This window comes from Lasioglossum baleicum, chromosome 14, assembly GCF_051020765.1.
Source record: "Lasioglossum baleicum chromosome 14, iyLasBale1, whole genome shotgun sequence".
Lineage (NCBI taxonomy): Eukaryota > Metazoa > Arthropoda > Insecta > Hymenoptera > Halictidae > Lasioglossum > Lasioglossum baleicum.
The window spans coordinates 5,942,034-5,958,818 of record NC_134942.1 but is presented as its reverse complement, the minus strand read 5'-3'; the positions used below and the strand labels follow the sequence as shown (position 1 = coordinate 5,958,818).

At 42.1% G+C, this 16,785-nt stretch overlaps 1 protein-coding gene across 2 annotated transcripts in view; it reads left to right on the top strand.

Moving 5' to 3' along the window:
* Window positions 1-16,785, top strand: part of LOC143215813 (disintegrin and metalloproteinase domain-containing protein 10) — a 361,388-nt gene that overhangs the window by 314,458 nt on the left and 30,145 nt on the right. For both annotated transcript variants that reach the window (XM_076438313.1, XM_076438312.1), the window contains exons 9-11: window positions 12,564-12,688; window positions 12,789-12,917; window positions 14,616-14,784. In XM_076438313.1, coding sequence (XP_076294428.1) covers window positions 12,564-12,688; window positions 12,789-12,917; window positions 14,616-14,784 — 423 coding nt within the window. The remainder of the gene's footprint in view (window positions 1-12,563; window positions 12,689-12,788; window positions 12,918-14,615; window positions 14,785-16,785) is intronic.

Below are 16,785 nucleotides of genomic sequence, written 5' to 3'. Positions count from 1 at the left end.
ACAGGGTGACAAGAAATAACGGAGTTAATCATTCCTTATTATAATTCTGTCAAATTGACGAATTTTGAAAAACCAAATAATAACAACCATAACGTCGTACTGAATTCGTAAATTTCCCTGTCCGACTGCCGGTGGATTACCACTACTTGTCTGAGCCGCAGTTGTGCTAATTCAATTACTAAGTATTTTAATCAGATGTGTAATTAAAATACAGCTCTCCAAATTATAGCCCAGAACATTGAAGAAGTGCGATATATTTTTATGTTTTCCTTTCATGTACTTGTTTGCTGTCTATGTGTCGTAGTTTCTATTCCTCGTTCTCCTTCATAATGCGTGACGCTATTTTATAATTGTACTCCAATTGCAATTACGGATTACATTGTACTTTAATTTAGAAGTATTTCACAGGGTGACAAGAAATAACGGAGTTAATCATTTCTTATTATAATTCTTTCAAACTGACGAATTTTGAAAAACCAAATAATAACAAGCATAACATGGACCTTTAGTATTCATACATTTAAGAAGTTTCGAAATGGCCACCCTTTGCGTCGATACAGAGGCTCAAACGTGTCTTGAAATTTTCGGCAATGGGCCGCAGCTCTTCTGGCGTCATTCGGTCCCACTCCTGGTACAGAGATTTTTTCAATGACTCCAAATTTTTATGGGACCGAGCACAGGCCCTGGCCTCCAAAATCGACCACACGCTGTAGTCCATCGGCTTGAGATTCGATGAGTACGGCGGCCATTCCACAGATGTGATGAAACCTGGAAAATGGGCTTTGCACCACTGCCGAGTCGTTTTCGCCCTGTGGGCCGGCGCGGAATCCTGCTGTTGGGCCCACAGAAGTACGACGGCTTCGAGAATGTCCCGTCGATACACTTCTTGGTTGAGTTTGACCCCTTGATCCACGAAAACCGTAGCAAATCCCATTTTCCAGGTTTCATCACATCTGCGGAATAGCCGCCGTACTCACCATATCTCAACTCTATAAACTCCAGCGTTTGGTCGATTTTGGAAGCCAGGGCCTGTGCTCAGCCCCATAAAAGTTTCGAGTCGCTGAAATAATCTGTGCGCCGGGTGTGGGACCGAATGACGCCGGAAGTGCTGCGGCCCATAGCCGAAAATTTCAAAACACGTTTGAGCCTCTGAATCGGCTCATAGGGTGGCCACTTCGAAACTTCTTAAACAAATGAATACTAAAGGTCTATGTTATGGTTGTTATCGTTTGGTTTTTCAAAATTCGTCGATTTGACAGAATTATAATAAGAAATGTTTAACTCCGTTATTTCTTGTCACCCTGTAGTTTATTCAACTTGCCGCTCACCGAAGTCTCGAACAATACCGTCCGCGGTCAATCGATTCTACTTGTTGCTACAAGCTTCTACCTCTCCGATTACCACCGCGATTACTATCAGTTAACCTGAGCCGGTCCATCGGAGCCTGGCCTATTCCAGTTGTTTCACCGGCGGCGATTCAATTAATACAACTCCGTAAGGTGAACCAGCTGCGGTTGTTCCCGTTATTATTTGATTCCGACTCTGTCAGATTGCATCTAACACGGCTGACCGGTGAGTGACAGCTCTTCCTTCGGCCTCGCGGTGCTCCACCCTATCAAATAATAGTCGGTGATCAGTTCGACGAGAGTCGTCGCAAACAACCCTCTCAGTTAACTCGGAGGCATCTCGCACGCCACTTTCGTTACCTAATACCGCGCTTAATAAGCGGGCAAGGGAGCGAGATTACAGGGATGAAAACGGACACGCGATGCTGCACGAAAGCCGCCGGTTTCCTTTGGGCTCGGAGCGCGTCGGAACCTCCCAGTTAATCGTCTTTAGCTTCCTTTTCTTCGATTCCTCTTGCTCCCAGGCTCGAAACCGCTCCCTCGAAACGTCGAACGGGAACCAAGGGCTCCGCGCCTTTGATTTATAGGTGGGATTTATGTTCTCTACCTCGTGGCCCGCAGAGGCTACATTCCCAGCGTACTTTCGCAGGATTCGCCGAAGAAACCTCACCCGATCATCCGAATCGCTCTAATTGGCCCCCGGAATTTGCCATCGGAAAGAAACAGCTCTTTGTTCGATTCCTAGCAGGCATGCCTGCGTTTCTCCTTTGCATCGCAATTATCTGATCATTATGTATTGAAAATAACGCGTCTATATTTTAATAATAAAAGATACAGTTTATTTTCCCGCTTTACAAAAAGTGTATGTTGAACAGAATAGCAAAACGAACGCGTTGTGTCGGTTGCCTGGTCAGAGTTTAAACTGAGCATCGGTGGCATCGCAAAAACAAAACTGTAACGAAGAGGGCACAGCCGATTAATCAAATCGGTGGGCGCCTTCGCATTAGCTATTGTGATGGCATAGTGTATGAAAAGCTCATATTCCAACATTGTGTGAGGCCCTTTTCCGATTTTAGCTGTCCTTCAAACAATCAGAAGAATGCTAATCCTCGAGTTGCCACTCGAGGGTTCACGCAGTTGGCATTGGAAAGGTGGCCATTAAGTCAATCCGTGAGACTCTCGCTCCGTGTGCCGCACTATGGGCCAAACCGACGAAATCTGTGTCAAAATCGAAGAACTTTCGATAGAAATGAGATAGAGCGATGATTTTTTTTTTAAATTAAAGCTGAAACATTGCAAAATATGGGAAAAATAGAGAGATTACAGTAGGAACGTTTTTTAACCTTGAAAAAATTAAACGTTAAACGTGCACAATTTCAAGAGAGAAAATTGAATCAAATAAAATCTTATTTTATATTTTTGTCGTCGTAAATTATTGCTTTGGCCTTATGTGCACCGAGGTGTTGAATAGAGCTGACCCCGGAGCAAAAAGATCAGAATAAGCTACATCAGGATACCGAGCACCGACACAGCGATTTCTCCAAAGAGAACTCGCGAACGTCGAAGAATCGCTCAAGTTCGTTTTTCTCAAGATATTCGAACGCGCATTTTGCCTCCAGTGCAACAACTTCGCGTCCGTTTTCAACCGCTACAATTCACTGTTCCTCGATCAAACAGTTGCCCAATGTGCTGTACATTTAGTGCAAATGAATAGTTTTATTTGTCAAAATAAGAGACATTCATAAACGCCACGAGATTCAACACTCTTCAGACAGCACATAGAAGAAATTCTCGACTGCTCCACGTGTCTGTCATCATGCAGATCCTCGTGAAACGAAGCGAAAGTTCCGCGGAACCAGATTAATTATTACCGAGTCACATCACCAACGCTAATGAGTCGCGCGGATCAATGCGCGGTCCAAGTTCCGTAGGTTAGGGTTATTCAGGCCGCGGTGTGGCCTCCCAGCGAGGCAACGTTCCTTCGGGCTGATTTAAGCCGGCACTTTGTCTCCGTCCGTCAATAGGCCCCTAACACTGTTCCGCAACCCATCGCTCCATGAATATTTCTCTGCCACTTTCAGCCAGCGCGCGCTAAGCTTTCGATCGCTCGATAGCCAATTAACACGTGCTCCGGTGCCTGACGGCGTCGACGGTGACAGTTGTGACCTGACTCGACAAGCGAATCCATAAATATCTGACTACCAGCGATCGCCACTTTTTAAATGAATTGCCGGGAATCACACTGGCCCGATTGATCAATCCTCTCGAACGCTTCTACCTTCTACGCGGTCTCTACCGGTGGATATTGTCCGAAAGTCTATCATTCATCCATTAACGAAATTTTCAAAGAACCATTCCCGAAAAAATTCGGTAATATAATTTGATATATTTTAGCATGTTTACTGTAAATATATTTCCAACAATTCACAAGATTCCTTGATGAATGAATCAACAAATCAACAAATTGATCGATGAAATTCGTAATAAATTTGTCTTTTCTTCCGACCGTTTCTAATTAATCAGCATGAATCCAAACAGCATCATCGTTTTATCGTGATTAAACGTACAGTTTGTGAAAATGTTAGTGTAGATGCACTCGCGAGGAAAGTTAACAAAATGGAATGGTTATTGACGTTGTACTGCGCATGTGGAGTTTACTTTTCCGGTAAACAAAAACTCCATATTTTCAAGCCAGTCTCGATATTTGCATCGACTCGGGTTTACGAATAATAAATAGAATGCGTGTATAACATAATTATCCCGTGTAGTACCGTCAATACATAAACATTAATATCGTCAATAATTTCAATAAATCATTAGCTAAACATCGCCCAGCACGGCTCAAACATTAAGCGTTTATGACATGTTCTATTTGCGGTCACTCTGTATTAAATCAATCTATAAAATTGCTCGTTTCTGACCATTGCTCGTCATATCCACTTGAATGAACTCTCTAACCACAGAATTGCATTTATTCTAACCCAACTACAGAAGTATTCGCGTACGGCCTTTAAAACAGAATAACTTTCTTATAATTGTACCAAACGACCTGAGTTTTTATAATCAATTAGAAACATTGGTGTGTACGAAATGATGTGGAAAAAGAAATTTTCCACAAAATTATAATTTACAAGATTACATGCAAAAATGAAAAAGGCATTTTTTAAAACTTTTTTATTTGGGTCCTTAATGAAAATTTAAGATATATGTTTTGTAGATCTATGTCAGTTATACGCGTACTAAAAACTTCAACGAAATCGGTTGACGCAGGAAAAAACGACACGCATCGAAAGATGGACGATTCTGTGGATTTTAAGCAGAAAGTGATCAAAACTCGTTTAAGACTACGATTATCACCATTTTAAAATGTTCAGCATGTGTATAACTAACATAGATGTACAAAACATATATATTTTAAATTTTCATTAAGGGTCCAAATAAAATAGTTTTAAAAAATGCCATTTTTATTTTTGCATGTAACCTTGTAAATCATAATTTTTGGAAAATCTGTTTTGTGTATAATTTCGTAAACCAATGCTTCTAATTGATAATAAAAGATCAGTTCGTTAGGAATCATTATAAAAAAGTTAATCTATCTTAAAGGGCGTACGAATTCTTTGTACACTCACTGTATATCCATAAAGCAACTAAACTGAATCATTATAATAAAACTGCTCGGACAGGTTAACGAATATTATAATGATCCAGTAGAAACATACAGCAAAATTCGGACGGAATGTAACTGTATATAAAATCGTTGATCAAAGCTAGGAATCCGTGTCCTCGCGAGACACCTTGATGATGTCGGACAGCTTAATGAATATTATAATAACGCCGAATTAACGCAGTACATAATCGAACGCTGTCAAAACGTTACAACAAATTACGTTCGGTACATCCGGCCGGGCCGTGTTTGAGTTTAGCCTGTCCGCGATAATTACGGAATTTTGGCCGAGCTGTTTGCAGGTGAGCGCAATAATTAATAAGCATGATAACGTGGTCACGCTCGCGCCGTAATTACCCCATTGGAAGCAGAATTTTTCTTAACCGCGACAGACAGGTTGCCGTGTAGTTTATCGGTGCGAACTATGCCCGATCAAATCGGCTCTCGATCACTGGATCGACGTCTGTCGTCTGACAGATCTATTCTACTTATCGGATGCTAATGTATCGTGGCTAGGTGATCAATGCCCGAGCTATTCTACTTAATGGATGGCGTATCGAGCGGTGCACACGTGTCTGCACTAGCTCCACTGGGTTCTACCGAGGTGAATTCGATCTACGTTCCTGATCGTGAAGCTAATTTTGCTATTCACGGGGGACTCCTGCTTCTCATTGTCCGAATCTGGTCTCGTATTAACGTATTCATGCACATTCTCGCGCGACGTTCCGCTCGGCCGGCTCGTTCTACTTGTCTGACCAGTCGCCGAGCGCTTTCACTGATTCGCGCAGCGTTCCACGATAAAAAGGTTGGCGCACACTAGACCGCACCGCGACTGCACGCCGACCGCGCCCGCTTCCGCTGTTTTGACTTTCGTCTATTAGTTTCAATGGGAGTGCGCACACCTAACAGCAACTTCACAGCGCCAGCACGCCTCCGTACCGCTACGTGAAAATGTGCGCAACACTAGACCGCACCGCTCCGCGCCGCACAGTGGGCAATTTGGACGAAATCGGTGACAAAATCAAAGAACTTTCGATAGAAGTGAGATAGAGCAATGAAATTTTTTTAAAATTAAAGCTGAAACTTTACAGAATACGGGAGAAATATGGAGATTATGGTAAGAACGTTTTTTAACCTTGAATAAATTCGTTGAACTTGCACAATTTCAAGAAAATTTTAGTTTTCCCAATACCACGCGCGGAAAAAATTTCTTTTCAACATGCTATACGCCATTTCCCGTACATTTTTTCATGCTGATTTCAAACCTGGTCTCAAAATTTATCTACGACCTCAGGATTTTGCAAGAAATCGATTTTTGTGAACGAAACTAATATAATCATTTTTTCGTTGAAATGATTTGATAATACACTAGTTTGAAGGTATATTGTATTCTCATATATAAAACACAATAAAATTCAACATAATGAATTATTTGAACGTTTAGTTGACTTAACTCGACGTTTTGACTTTCTTCTATGTAGTTTCAAAGGGGAACGCGTACACTTTAAAGGCCACTGGAGCGCTTACGATGTTGCAAGCTTGCACGCACGGGTGGGCAATGTTTGGCGAAATAAATATTTCAAATATTGCTCAATATTTTAGAGTTTACTCGGCTTAAAAAAATAGTATTTCAAATAGGATATATTTAATTTCAAAAGTAAAATATTTTTATTTTGATCAATCAGTACCACGAGTGAAATTGTTGTTTTTTAACAATATAAATTATAAAATAAAATCTGTCCATTTAACCGATCCGAAGCACCAAATCAAATGTTTCATTATATGTACATGATAACCTGGTATGGGATGAAATATTATATAATTTGCCTTGAAGTATTGAAATTTAAGAGTTCAGACCAAAGAATGATTTGAAGCAACCGCATCACTTACAGGATACCCCAATACCTCAAGTAAAATTATATAGTATTTCATCCCATCGTCGAGCTGTCAACAAACATTGAAAACCAAGTTTTGGATAAGGGCGGTAAAAGCTTTATGAAAACTGCAATATCAATAACGTTGTTAACAGATCGTCGCGTCGTTACCGTTTCTAACGTGAAAAATCGAAATAACCGCGCAATAGTTTTGGCTATAGAATGTTTTGGAGCCGTGCTGGGGCCGTGCTGGTGCGGTCTAGTGTGCGGAAAACAGTACCGGCGCGGCGTCAACGCGAAGTTAGCGTACAGTGCCGGACAGGTGCGGCGTGCGGCCGCAGTGCGGTCTAGTGTGCGCCTACCCTTACAAAACAGCTCGAACGTTCGTGCGTTGTTGTTACCGCTCGATCGCGGTCAGAAGATCCCCGCGAACGATCATGCATTCCGGTACGCCGGGACAAAGCGCGGGCGTATCACTGCGAAATTTTTCGCTCGGCTCTGGCCCGAAGCTTGCCTGATAATCTACTTTTCCACGGGCGGCTCTTCACCGGCCCGGGAAACTGGATCCACGGAGATAAGTACAACAGCTCGTTACGAGAGATATCGAATATCGGAATACGAAGCTCGATAATTCCCGGCAAAGCCCCGGGGCCATTTCATTGGCACCGGTCTAGCTATATCATAGCCCAGCCACGGAAATTTCTCGTTTCCCCTTATACGGGGCCGAAATTAAAAAAAAAACTATAGCGGAGAGAGAGAGAGAAAGGATGAGGGTGGGGGAAAGACCTGGCCTCTTTCCGCCGATGAAAAAGATAATAAAACTGCGGACGGGAAGGAGAGACTGTCTGGAGGTATCGATTGAAACCGCGATACCGTATCGAGGCTTCGATTACCCCCCCGCGATCCGGCTATGTTTTCCTAACTGATCCATAATTGCCTATTCCCTTCGAATTCGCAGGGGATAGTAGGCAGAGTCACGCGATGGAAATTCTTTCGCGGAACGAACACACGTGAACGTTTTTCTGGAATGACGCAATTTCGCCGGGCTTCCGTTCTTTTTTCTGTTTTTAATTATGTCATCTATTGCGTAGACGGGTTGACAAATTGGTTTTTGCCTGGGATATTTGTTGAATGGGTTTCTTGCGAAAGACGAGATTTTTTTCGAGAAAAACTGCTTTAAATGCGCGTCACCGTTTCTTTGGCACGGGGCGGTTTTATGGTTTTTTAATGAAATATAAATTGTGAGTGGGTACAGCGTTGCATAAAAATTGCGACAGTGTGAAAAATTGGTTTTTACGCGAACTACTTGCTGAACGGGTTGCTGTGTATGAACGACAAGATTTTTCGTGAAAGAGACTGCTTTAAATATTACTTCTGGGAACGAGGTGATTTTATGGTTCATTAATGAAGTAAATTGCGAATGGGTATATTGTTGCAAAAAATTGCGACAGTGTGCAAAATTCATTTTTACACGAGCTACATACTTGCTGAACGGGGTTGCTGTGTATGAACGACAAGATTTTTCGTGAAAGAGACTGCTTTAAATATTACTTGTGACTGTTCTTCTGGGAACGAGGTGATTGTATGCTTCATTAATGGAATAAATTGTTGCGCAAAACTTGCGACAGTTTGGAAAATTGATTTTCACGTGGGCTACTCGCTGAACGGGTTGCTGTGTATAAAAGGGAATATTTTTCGTGAAAGATTGCTTAAAAAATTTAATTGCAACTGTGCTTTTAGGACTTCATGGTGTATTAATGAGAAACACGGATTAAACTGTGAATGTTATATTGTTGGTTAACAATTTTGACACAGGCAAAAGCGTGTAATCCCGTGAAACCGGAATTTTTCAACCGCAGTGCTTTCCTCTATATTAATGTAATAATGACAGTGTAATATTGATGATATATGTATATTATTAAAATGAACATCGCACGTGTCACGGCGATGTTACTCGGTATGGTTGTTAGGCGAGCGCTACCATCCAACAATATTTCATCAACCCCAGAATTAAAGTTTGAAAAAAGGCCGGGCTCTCGCATTGTTCCGCCAACATTGTTCTCTTCCTGCAACGCTATCCGGCAGATTTGGGGCAGGGAAAAATGAAAAAAAAATATTCCGTGTTTAAACCGTTTGTCAATGTTCCCAAACAAACAACGAAATATTGATTGGCAAATTGCGGATCTTTCTGGCAAACTAATGTTTCCGATGTCCGTTCGATGGGAACGCGGGAATCGGATGCGGGCTTATTTACTTCGACAAACGTTTCGCCAGCTGGAAAAAGATATTACACCCCGTGTCGAATAACTGAATAATTCTCACTTTGCTCTCGCATAACCAACAAAGATCCTTTATGAGCTCATCAAATTCCTCGAATCATTTTCTAACGAACGCAACGCACATCCCGAGGAGAATTAAAACAACTCTCTCGAATAAAATGAAAAACCGCGGCACAAAGGGGGTAAATTTCCAACATGCTTTCCCAGAGTTATACACACAGAGAGAGATAGAGGCTCTCTCTGTTATCTATTCGTTAATAAACAGGCGGCGGAATGTGTCGGGGGGAAAAAAAATCGGCGGAAATAACGCGCACGAGGAACAATCGAGCAGGTGCGAGTGACTCGGTATTTCGACGGGGGTGTAGAGAGGGTAGTATGGCGTCCATAATGAATTGAAATCGAGGCAGCTGTTCTCATCCATCGAGCAAACTATGGAACAAAGTCACCGATACGCTGCGCCGGCTCGTTTCATATTCCGCGAGCCCAGAATACACGGGCCGTGACGTGTATTTGCCGCGAGCGTCCGGTAACCAAATATGCCTCCTGAGACGAGCGCCGCTGGCAAACACGCAGCTCTCTCTCCCTCTCTTCTCTCTCTCTCTCCCTCTCTTCTCTCTCTCTCTCTCTCTCTCTCTCTCTCTTTCTGTAGCTCTCCCACGCAAAAAGACCGGGCTGGTGCATCGGTACTGCAAAAACCACGGTAAGCATTGTGCAAAGAGGAAAAACGTATTCCTCGTGGGCCATCGCGCTGTTAGAGGACGCCCATAGTTCCCGGCTTCCTGTATCGATCCTGCGGACGGAGGAGACTTTCTTTCGGACCTTAACGAGGATTATTATACACCTGACTCTTATTTATTCTCACGGAAATACGTGTATTGACCCAACTTATTGCAGCTGCCATTGGGTGACCTTGAATGACCTTCATAATAGGTGATCGTATTCGTCTAGAAATGTTCTATCAAAATGCAAATAAAAAACGATACCATTATATTGTAACTTCCTTCCCAAACATTTAGCCTCGACAGGATTGTTGCTAGCTTTTTCATGTCCTCACGAAACAGTCCTTTATAATGACGAGGATAAGTTTAATCGAGCTCGGTAGAATCAACGGAGAACCTCAATTGGAATCGAATTTGCTCACAATCCATTGTAACCGCCATCAATCTCACTGTTTCTTTGGAACGGGGTGATTTTATGGTTTTTTAATCAAATAGATTGTGTGTGGATACAGCGTTGCATAAAAATTGCGACACTGTGACAAAATTGGTTTTTACTAGAGACTTGAAACTTTAAACATAGCTCAGAACTGGATGACAATGCAATATTAAAAAACAAATTTTTAAAAAAAACTGTGCGTTCCAGGAGAAAAAGAAATTTATTAATAATAGGTAATAGTATTCGTCCAGAAATGTTCTATCAAAATGCAAGTAAAAAACGATACCATTCCATTATAACTTCCTTCCCAAACATTTGGCCTCGACAGGATTGTTGCTAGCTTTTTCATGTCCTCACGAAAGAGTCCTTAATAACAACGAGGACACGTTTAATCGAGCTCGGTAGAATCAACGAGGAACCTCATTCGACCCGAATTTACTCACAATCCATTGTAACCGCTATCAATCTCGCCCCAAACCACCCTCAATTAGACTCTCAATGACTAATAAAATCGTCGGGCCCTTACATCGGCGAAGTTCCACGTAAAAATGGTAATTTCCTAGCAGCCGAGGGGCGAACTTTATTAACACTATTCAAACGCAGTAATCCCCTATAAATTCCTTTGTCATCGAGAGGAAGATTCAGTGAATTCAATTAGAAAGGTTGCGCGTCCGTCGGCCGTTTCTTTTTGCCGGGGGGGGGGGGGCGACGGCGGCGGCAGGCAAATGCCCCGCTCGTTCCAAAGTCTTTAATTAATTTCGTTTTTAATTTCCCCATTGTCGTGGCCAGTATTTCACCTGGGGGCCCTCCCCTGACGAGGGGGTGTAGAAGAGAGGAGGGGTTGAAATCGCGGGGATGTCGGAATTCCCGGAGCCGCGACACGGCCGACGAACATCCTGCTGGATGTTGTCCTCGGCGAAAATAATAAATCAGCCGGCCCGAAACGTCCGGTAATTTAATTTCCGGTTGAACTTTTCTCTAACCGTGGCAAGTTCCCTCCGCTGGGGATCGGTGTCCAGCATAGCCCGAGTATATGAAACGAGATTGCCGCCAGAAAGAGAGAGAGAGAGAGAGAGAAGGAGAGGAAACGAGCAAGTGAGACAGAGAGAGGGAGAGAGAGAGAGAGAGTGGAAAAAAGGAAGAGGAAAGGTGAACCCGGGGTTGAGGGACAGGGGATGAAGACTCCGGCTCGTTCCGGCCCCATTTCCACCCCTTTGTTCGCCATTTTTTGTTCTGAGAAGTTTCTCGCTGCATTTTTGTCCTGCAAAAAAGAAAATGTGAAAAAGGAGGGGAAGCAGAAGAAGCGATGAATATTCCATGAACGTCGCATATGAATTTCAATGGGAGGGATTGTTTACGGACGTACGGTGTGTTCATCGAGTGTTCCGGGAAAGGTCGCCGCGCCGTGTTTCGCCCCTTTTCGGGATTATCATAACCTCCCCAATGTAAAAACCCTCTCTGTCACTCGACGAGGTTCGCCGTAATCTGCTGTAAATAGAAATTGTGCTACCGTGGATTCTGCAGTTTTCACGGTGCCTCTCGGCGAACTGGCTAGTCCTACGAGACTCGATATTTCTCGGTGCTAATTTTTCGCTGAAAAATTTGGTGGATGCGTGAAAGATGTTCAGCGTCGGTTAACAATGAAGGGAAAAATTCATCCAAACCATTCTTACACGACCAGAGGTGAGTTAATCAGATAACGTGAATTAATTAGCTAGGAATATTCTCTATACGTGTGACAGCAGGGGGTAATAAATTCTCCCTATAAACGAACGTCAACTCGAACCCAATTTAATTAAGAAAATACGAAGGTAACAACTTCCTGAACAGTGCACAGTATTTATCAGATCAGCAGAGTCCTTAAGAAACTCAAATAGAATCCGAAGGCTACGTGCTGGCCGGAGAAAGGAAACGAATCAGATTAAACAAAAGTGTCGTAATCGCTGATAAACACTCGGCCCACCCCCGTTCCGTTTATCGCGGGAATACTTTATTCGAGGCTAGGGTAAAAATTGGAAAAGTGACACGCGACCATTGCTCCTAAAACTCGGGCACTAAAAGTCAAATGGCAAGAACTTCCATAAAAGTTATTATAATTAACAGTCAAATTGAAATTCCCCTCTTTCTTGAATAATTTAAAGAAATTTATTTTTCAAGTGTAGCCACTTTTTGAGCACACTGTAAAACGATCTAGCGTCATCTAGAATCTATTTGAAAGCTGACTGATTGTTCGAAATATTTTCAGAGGAAGACTACGACGCGTTTTGCCTGTCGTACATGTTCACCTACCGGGACTTCGAGAAGGGCACCCTGGGCCTGGCCTGGACGGGAGACCTGAAGAACGCCGGTGGTGTATGCGAGAAAAACGGGGTGAGTATTTCCGAAAATCCCAGACCCATAATTACCGCTCCGACTCCGTACGAATGACACTTGTCCCGGCGTTGGAACTAACGTAGTTTCGGTCTTGCAGCACTACAGGGGTAGCATGAAATCGCTGAACACTGGTATAATCACCCTACTCAACTACGGGAAGCACGTACCGCCGACGGTTTCTCACGTCACCCTCGCGCACGAGATCGGTCACAACTTCGGATCCCCGGTAAGTTCACGACAACGCCACCGAAATACGCGCGAAACGTTTTAGGGGCGGTTTCCCCGGAAGTTTTTCGCACGAACGTTCCACCCGATTGCTCGAGATAGAGCTCGAGTAATCTCTAGAGCTGATTGCTGGGCGAGCAATCTTCGCTTGAACTTTAAATGCACCATTTTTCGTGCTGGTGGGCTAAATGTCTTATTCGGTGGTGGCAGGCTGGTTCGCGATGTGTTTGTAGTGTATAAAGATTTTTAATGTACGAGAAGTTTCTCGCCCACGAAAAATGGTTTTCAAAAACGGTTTAGGATAAAAACATTTTATATGTCATATTTTTAATGTCATACAATGTGGTACAATGTGGTACAATGTAGTACAATGTAGTACAATGTGGTAAAATGTGGTACAATGTCATACAATGAGAATTTGAGAAATAATGTTAAACAAGAGAGAGAGGTATCCACCACAAAGTAATAATACGCAGGGACCAAAAACAACAGTTATTCTAAAATTTTCTGCGATAAAAATCATTAATAAAAAGTTGATTATTATTAAAATTTAAAATAATGTACACAAAATATGAAGAAAAAAATTCGAAGAACAAAATTATTAAGAAATATCGATTTTTATACCTTTTGGCTACAAATAGCAGTTATTAGTGTCCAAAAAATTGGATCCTCCTCGATAACTGTTATCGATGGAGAAAAACTGTTTCGATTGCTCAAAGCACTTGTCGATGAGAGAAATTTATTTCTATCGGTAATAACAGTTATCGATGACAGAAATTTATTTCGATCGGTAATAACAGTTATTTATTTCTATCGCTCATAACAGTTATCGATGATCGAATTTCTTTTCACTTGTTCATAATAATTATTGACGAGAAAATTCATTTTGGTCGCTTATTTATTGAGTTGTCTACTCTTCTTCCAATGGAGCAAGCCTGTGAAATTCTTTGAGAAGGTTTACAAAAAGACGAATCAACAGACCATAAGAACAACACAAAATCTGTTTGTTTGTCACATTAAATTTTGATTGTAGCAATTAATTTTACGAATAATAAGCGTATGAAATAATTGATTGTCTACCATTTGAATGTTGTACTATTTAATAATAACTATTACAAATTTCCTCCATCAATAACTGTTATAAACGACCGAAATGAATTTCTCTCAACGATGAGATTTACCAACAAGAAAAGAAATTTTCGGTTACTTATAATCCTTATTTGTAACCAATACGATTTTAGTCAATGAAATACTTGTTATTCTATGACTTTTTTCTTTTTGGTTATAACTATACAGCGGATCTTTATGCAGAATAAAAATTTTCCACCGGAACTGCAACAAACTGGAGTGACATACAAATTTATTTTCTTTCTGAATATGTTTAACGGTTTGAAACTAATATAACAGTATTTTTAAATTCTTCCAATGTTTCCGCAGTTTTAAACACGTATTCATCTTTTCCATAAATGCATAAAATCCGCTGTCTTATGGTCCCAGATAATACGTAACTCGAAGAAAGTTCTGGGAAAGGTTTCTGACCGCGTTGTAGTGGTACGACAAAAATTGGTGGTGTATAGGTGGATCGAAGCTCTGGGGGTGATCGACCGAACGATTGCGGCACGTTACCGGGTGCCGTGGAGCAATAATTCAGTTTCCTTTTGAAACGCGCTAACGTTTTCTCTGTCTGTGAACGCGACAGCACGACCCGGACGAGTGTTCGCCGGGCGGTGAGGACGGAAACTTCATAATGTTCGCGAGAGCCACCAGCGGGGACAAGCGGAACAACAATCGCTTCAGCCCGTGCAGCCTGGTCTCCATAAATCCCGTTCTAAATGCCAAGGCCCGCTCGACCAAAGGCTGCTTCGCTGGTGAGTACCCAGAGCTTTCGGAATTTTAATTAGTTTCGAACGGGGTCAACGTCTGCGTACCCGCCACCGAGTCGTCACTCGCCTGACCCCAACGCCCGGAACTTCGATCGGCCGTTAACAAGATTACTCGTTGAATTATTTATACTTAAACGACGCCGCTAATCAGCGATCGACACGTGCTCGACCGCCGCTGGAGAAACTGATCCCCTCGTCACCTGTGAACTCGCCAAATTAAACCTGACGATCTCAGCGCTTTCTAGTCTCGCTCTGCGTTCGACCTTTTCTTGACTATTGAACGCTCTGCTTTCTTCACTCTTTCATAACCATTCTCTACTAATGAGAATGGAAATTACAAGTGGCCCTTTGATGCACTAGGGACAAGTGTGTTCCTTCTATAGGTTGTCGAAATAATTGAATAACTTCGACGGGGTTGCTCTGTTTGTCAAATTTGAGGAATTCTTAAACGCACTATCATAATTGGCGATTGGCACGAGCTTAGCTACCATTAAGCGAGTAAAATCACAGATCTAAACAAACTCGATCGGTATCTCGCAGTTTCCGCTCAGTCAATTTCCTTCGCTGTTGATGTTGACTCCGGCCCGCGAACGAGCTGAAGAAACCGGAAAACTTGTGAAATCATGGGGCCGGGGGTTCGGAAAAGCTGGTAGTCTGGTTAAAAGCGAGACGTTCCGAGAATTAAGGAGTCAGAGAACCGGCAGATTCGGAAGTTACGGAAACACGGAGCCCGCAAATTGGAAAATTAGGAATCCGAAGGTAATTAAGGATCCCGGGTTGCCGAGAACTAGCGAAGTCGGAGCACTCGGTGGCCATTCGACCCTCGATGTATCGTTCTCGCAGACTTTTCTCCGCAACGCTGTGTTTTATATTCTTTCTTTTTTTTTACCCCTTCTCTCCGCTCGAGAGAGAGAAGAACCTTATCTGATCTGGACTTATAACGCTAACGAATTTCGCAGTCTGCGAGAAAAAAAAGGAGAGAGGACAGGCGACGTCGTTGTTACAGAATATCGATTGACCTAACTTCGACTCAATGACAATTCTAATGGAGGAACGTACATTGGCCGCGCAAAACTCGTTTCGAACAACGGCGTGCGCGAATGGCCGAACAAACGAGCGACGAATCGGACAAACATGAAACAGACACCACTGGTTAATTGTCAATGACACGAGCTGTCGCTCCAGGTCACGGCAAGAGAAACAAAAGGCGTCGAGTTTTCCCTAGAGGAACGCGTTGTCCGAAAACAGAGTTGGGCATTAATCGATATTAAAATTTTAATCATGATTGATTGATTAATGTGTGTACGATTAAAAATAGAAATCATGGAAAAATCGACGATTGATTCAATCGATTGATGACGTTAATGGTCAATCGTTGATTAAAGAAAGAAATCGTCGAAAAATCGACGATTGGTTCTATCGATTGATGACGTTAATGGTCAATCGTTGATTAAAGAAAGAAATCGTCGAAAAATCGGCGATTGATTCAATCGATTGATGAAGTTAATCGTCAATCGCTGATTAAAAAAAGGAATCATCGAAAAAAACATAAAAGCACGTAAACAGAGTTTATAGTACACATACAGACCAAATGACAATATACGAAAATTCAGTTTACATTTTTGTCAGTATTCATACAGTTTTAATTCCATATTTTATTTAGAAATTTCAGCAGATAATTCAGCATTAATCAATTATCCGATTGACGATTAACAACCGTTAATCGCAATTAACGACTAAAGTAGAAATTTAATCGTTAACCACAATTAACGACTAAACGAGGAGATTAATTGTTAATTGCGATTAACGATTGAAGTAGAAACTTAGTCATCAATTATTGATTATATTTTTGCCCAACTCTGTTCGAAAATGTGTATCCAAAGTCACAAAATGTTTGTGAATGTCCCACGTTGCACAGAGAACGTATTTATTTATAAATTTTGATATGGATCGATTCATAAGTCTTTTGGCAGATTTGTTAAAATT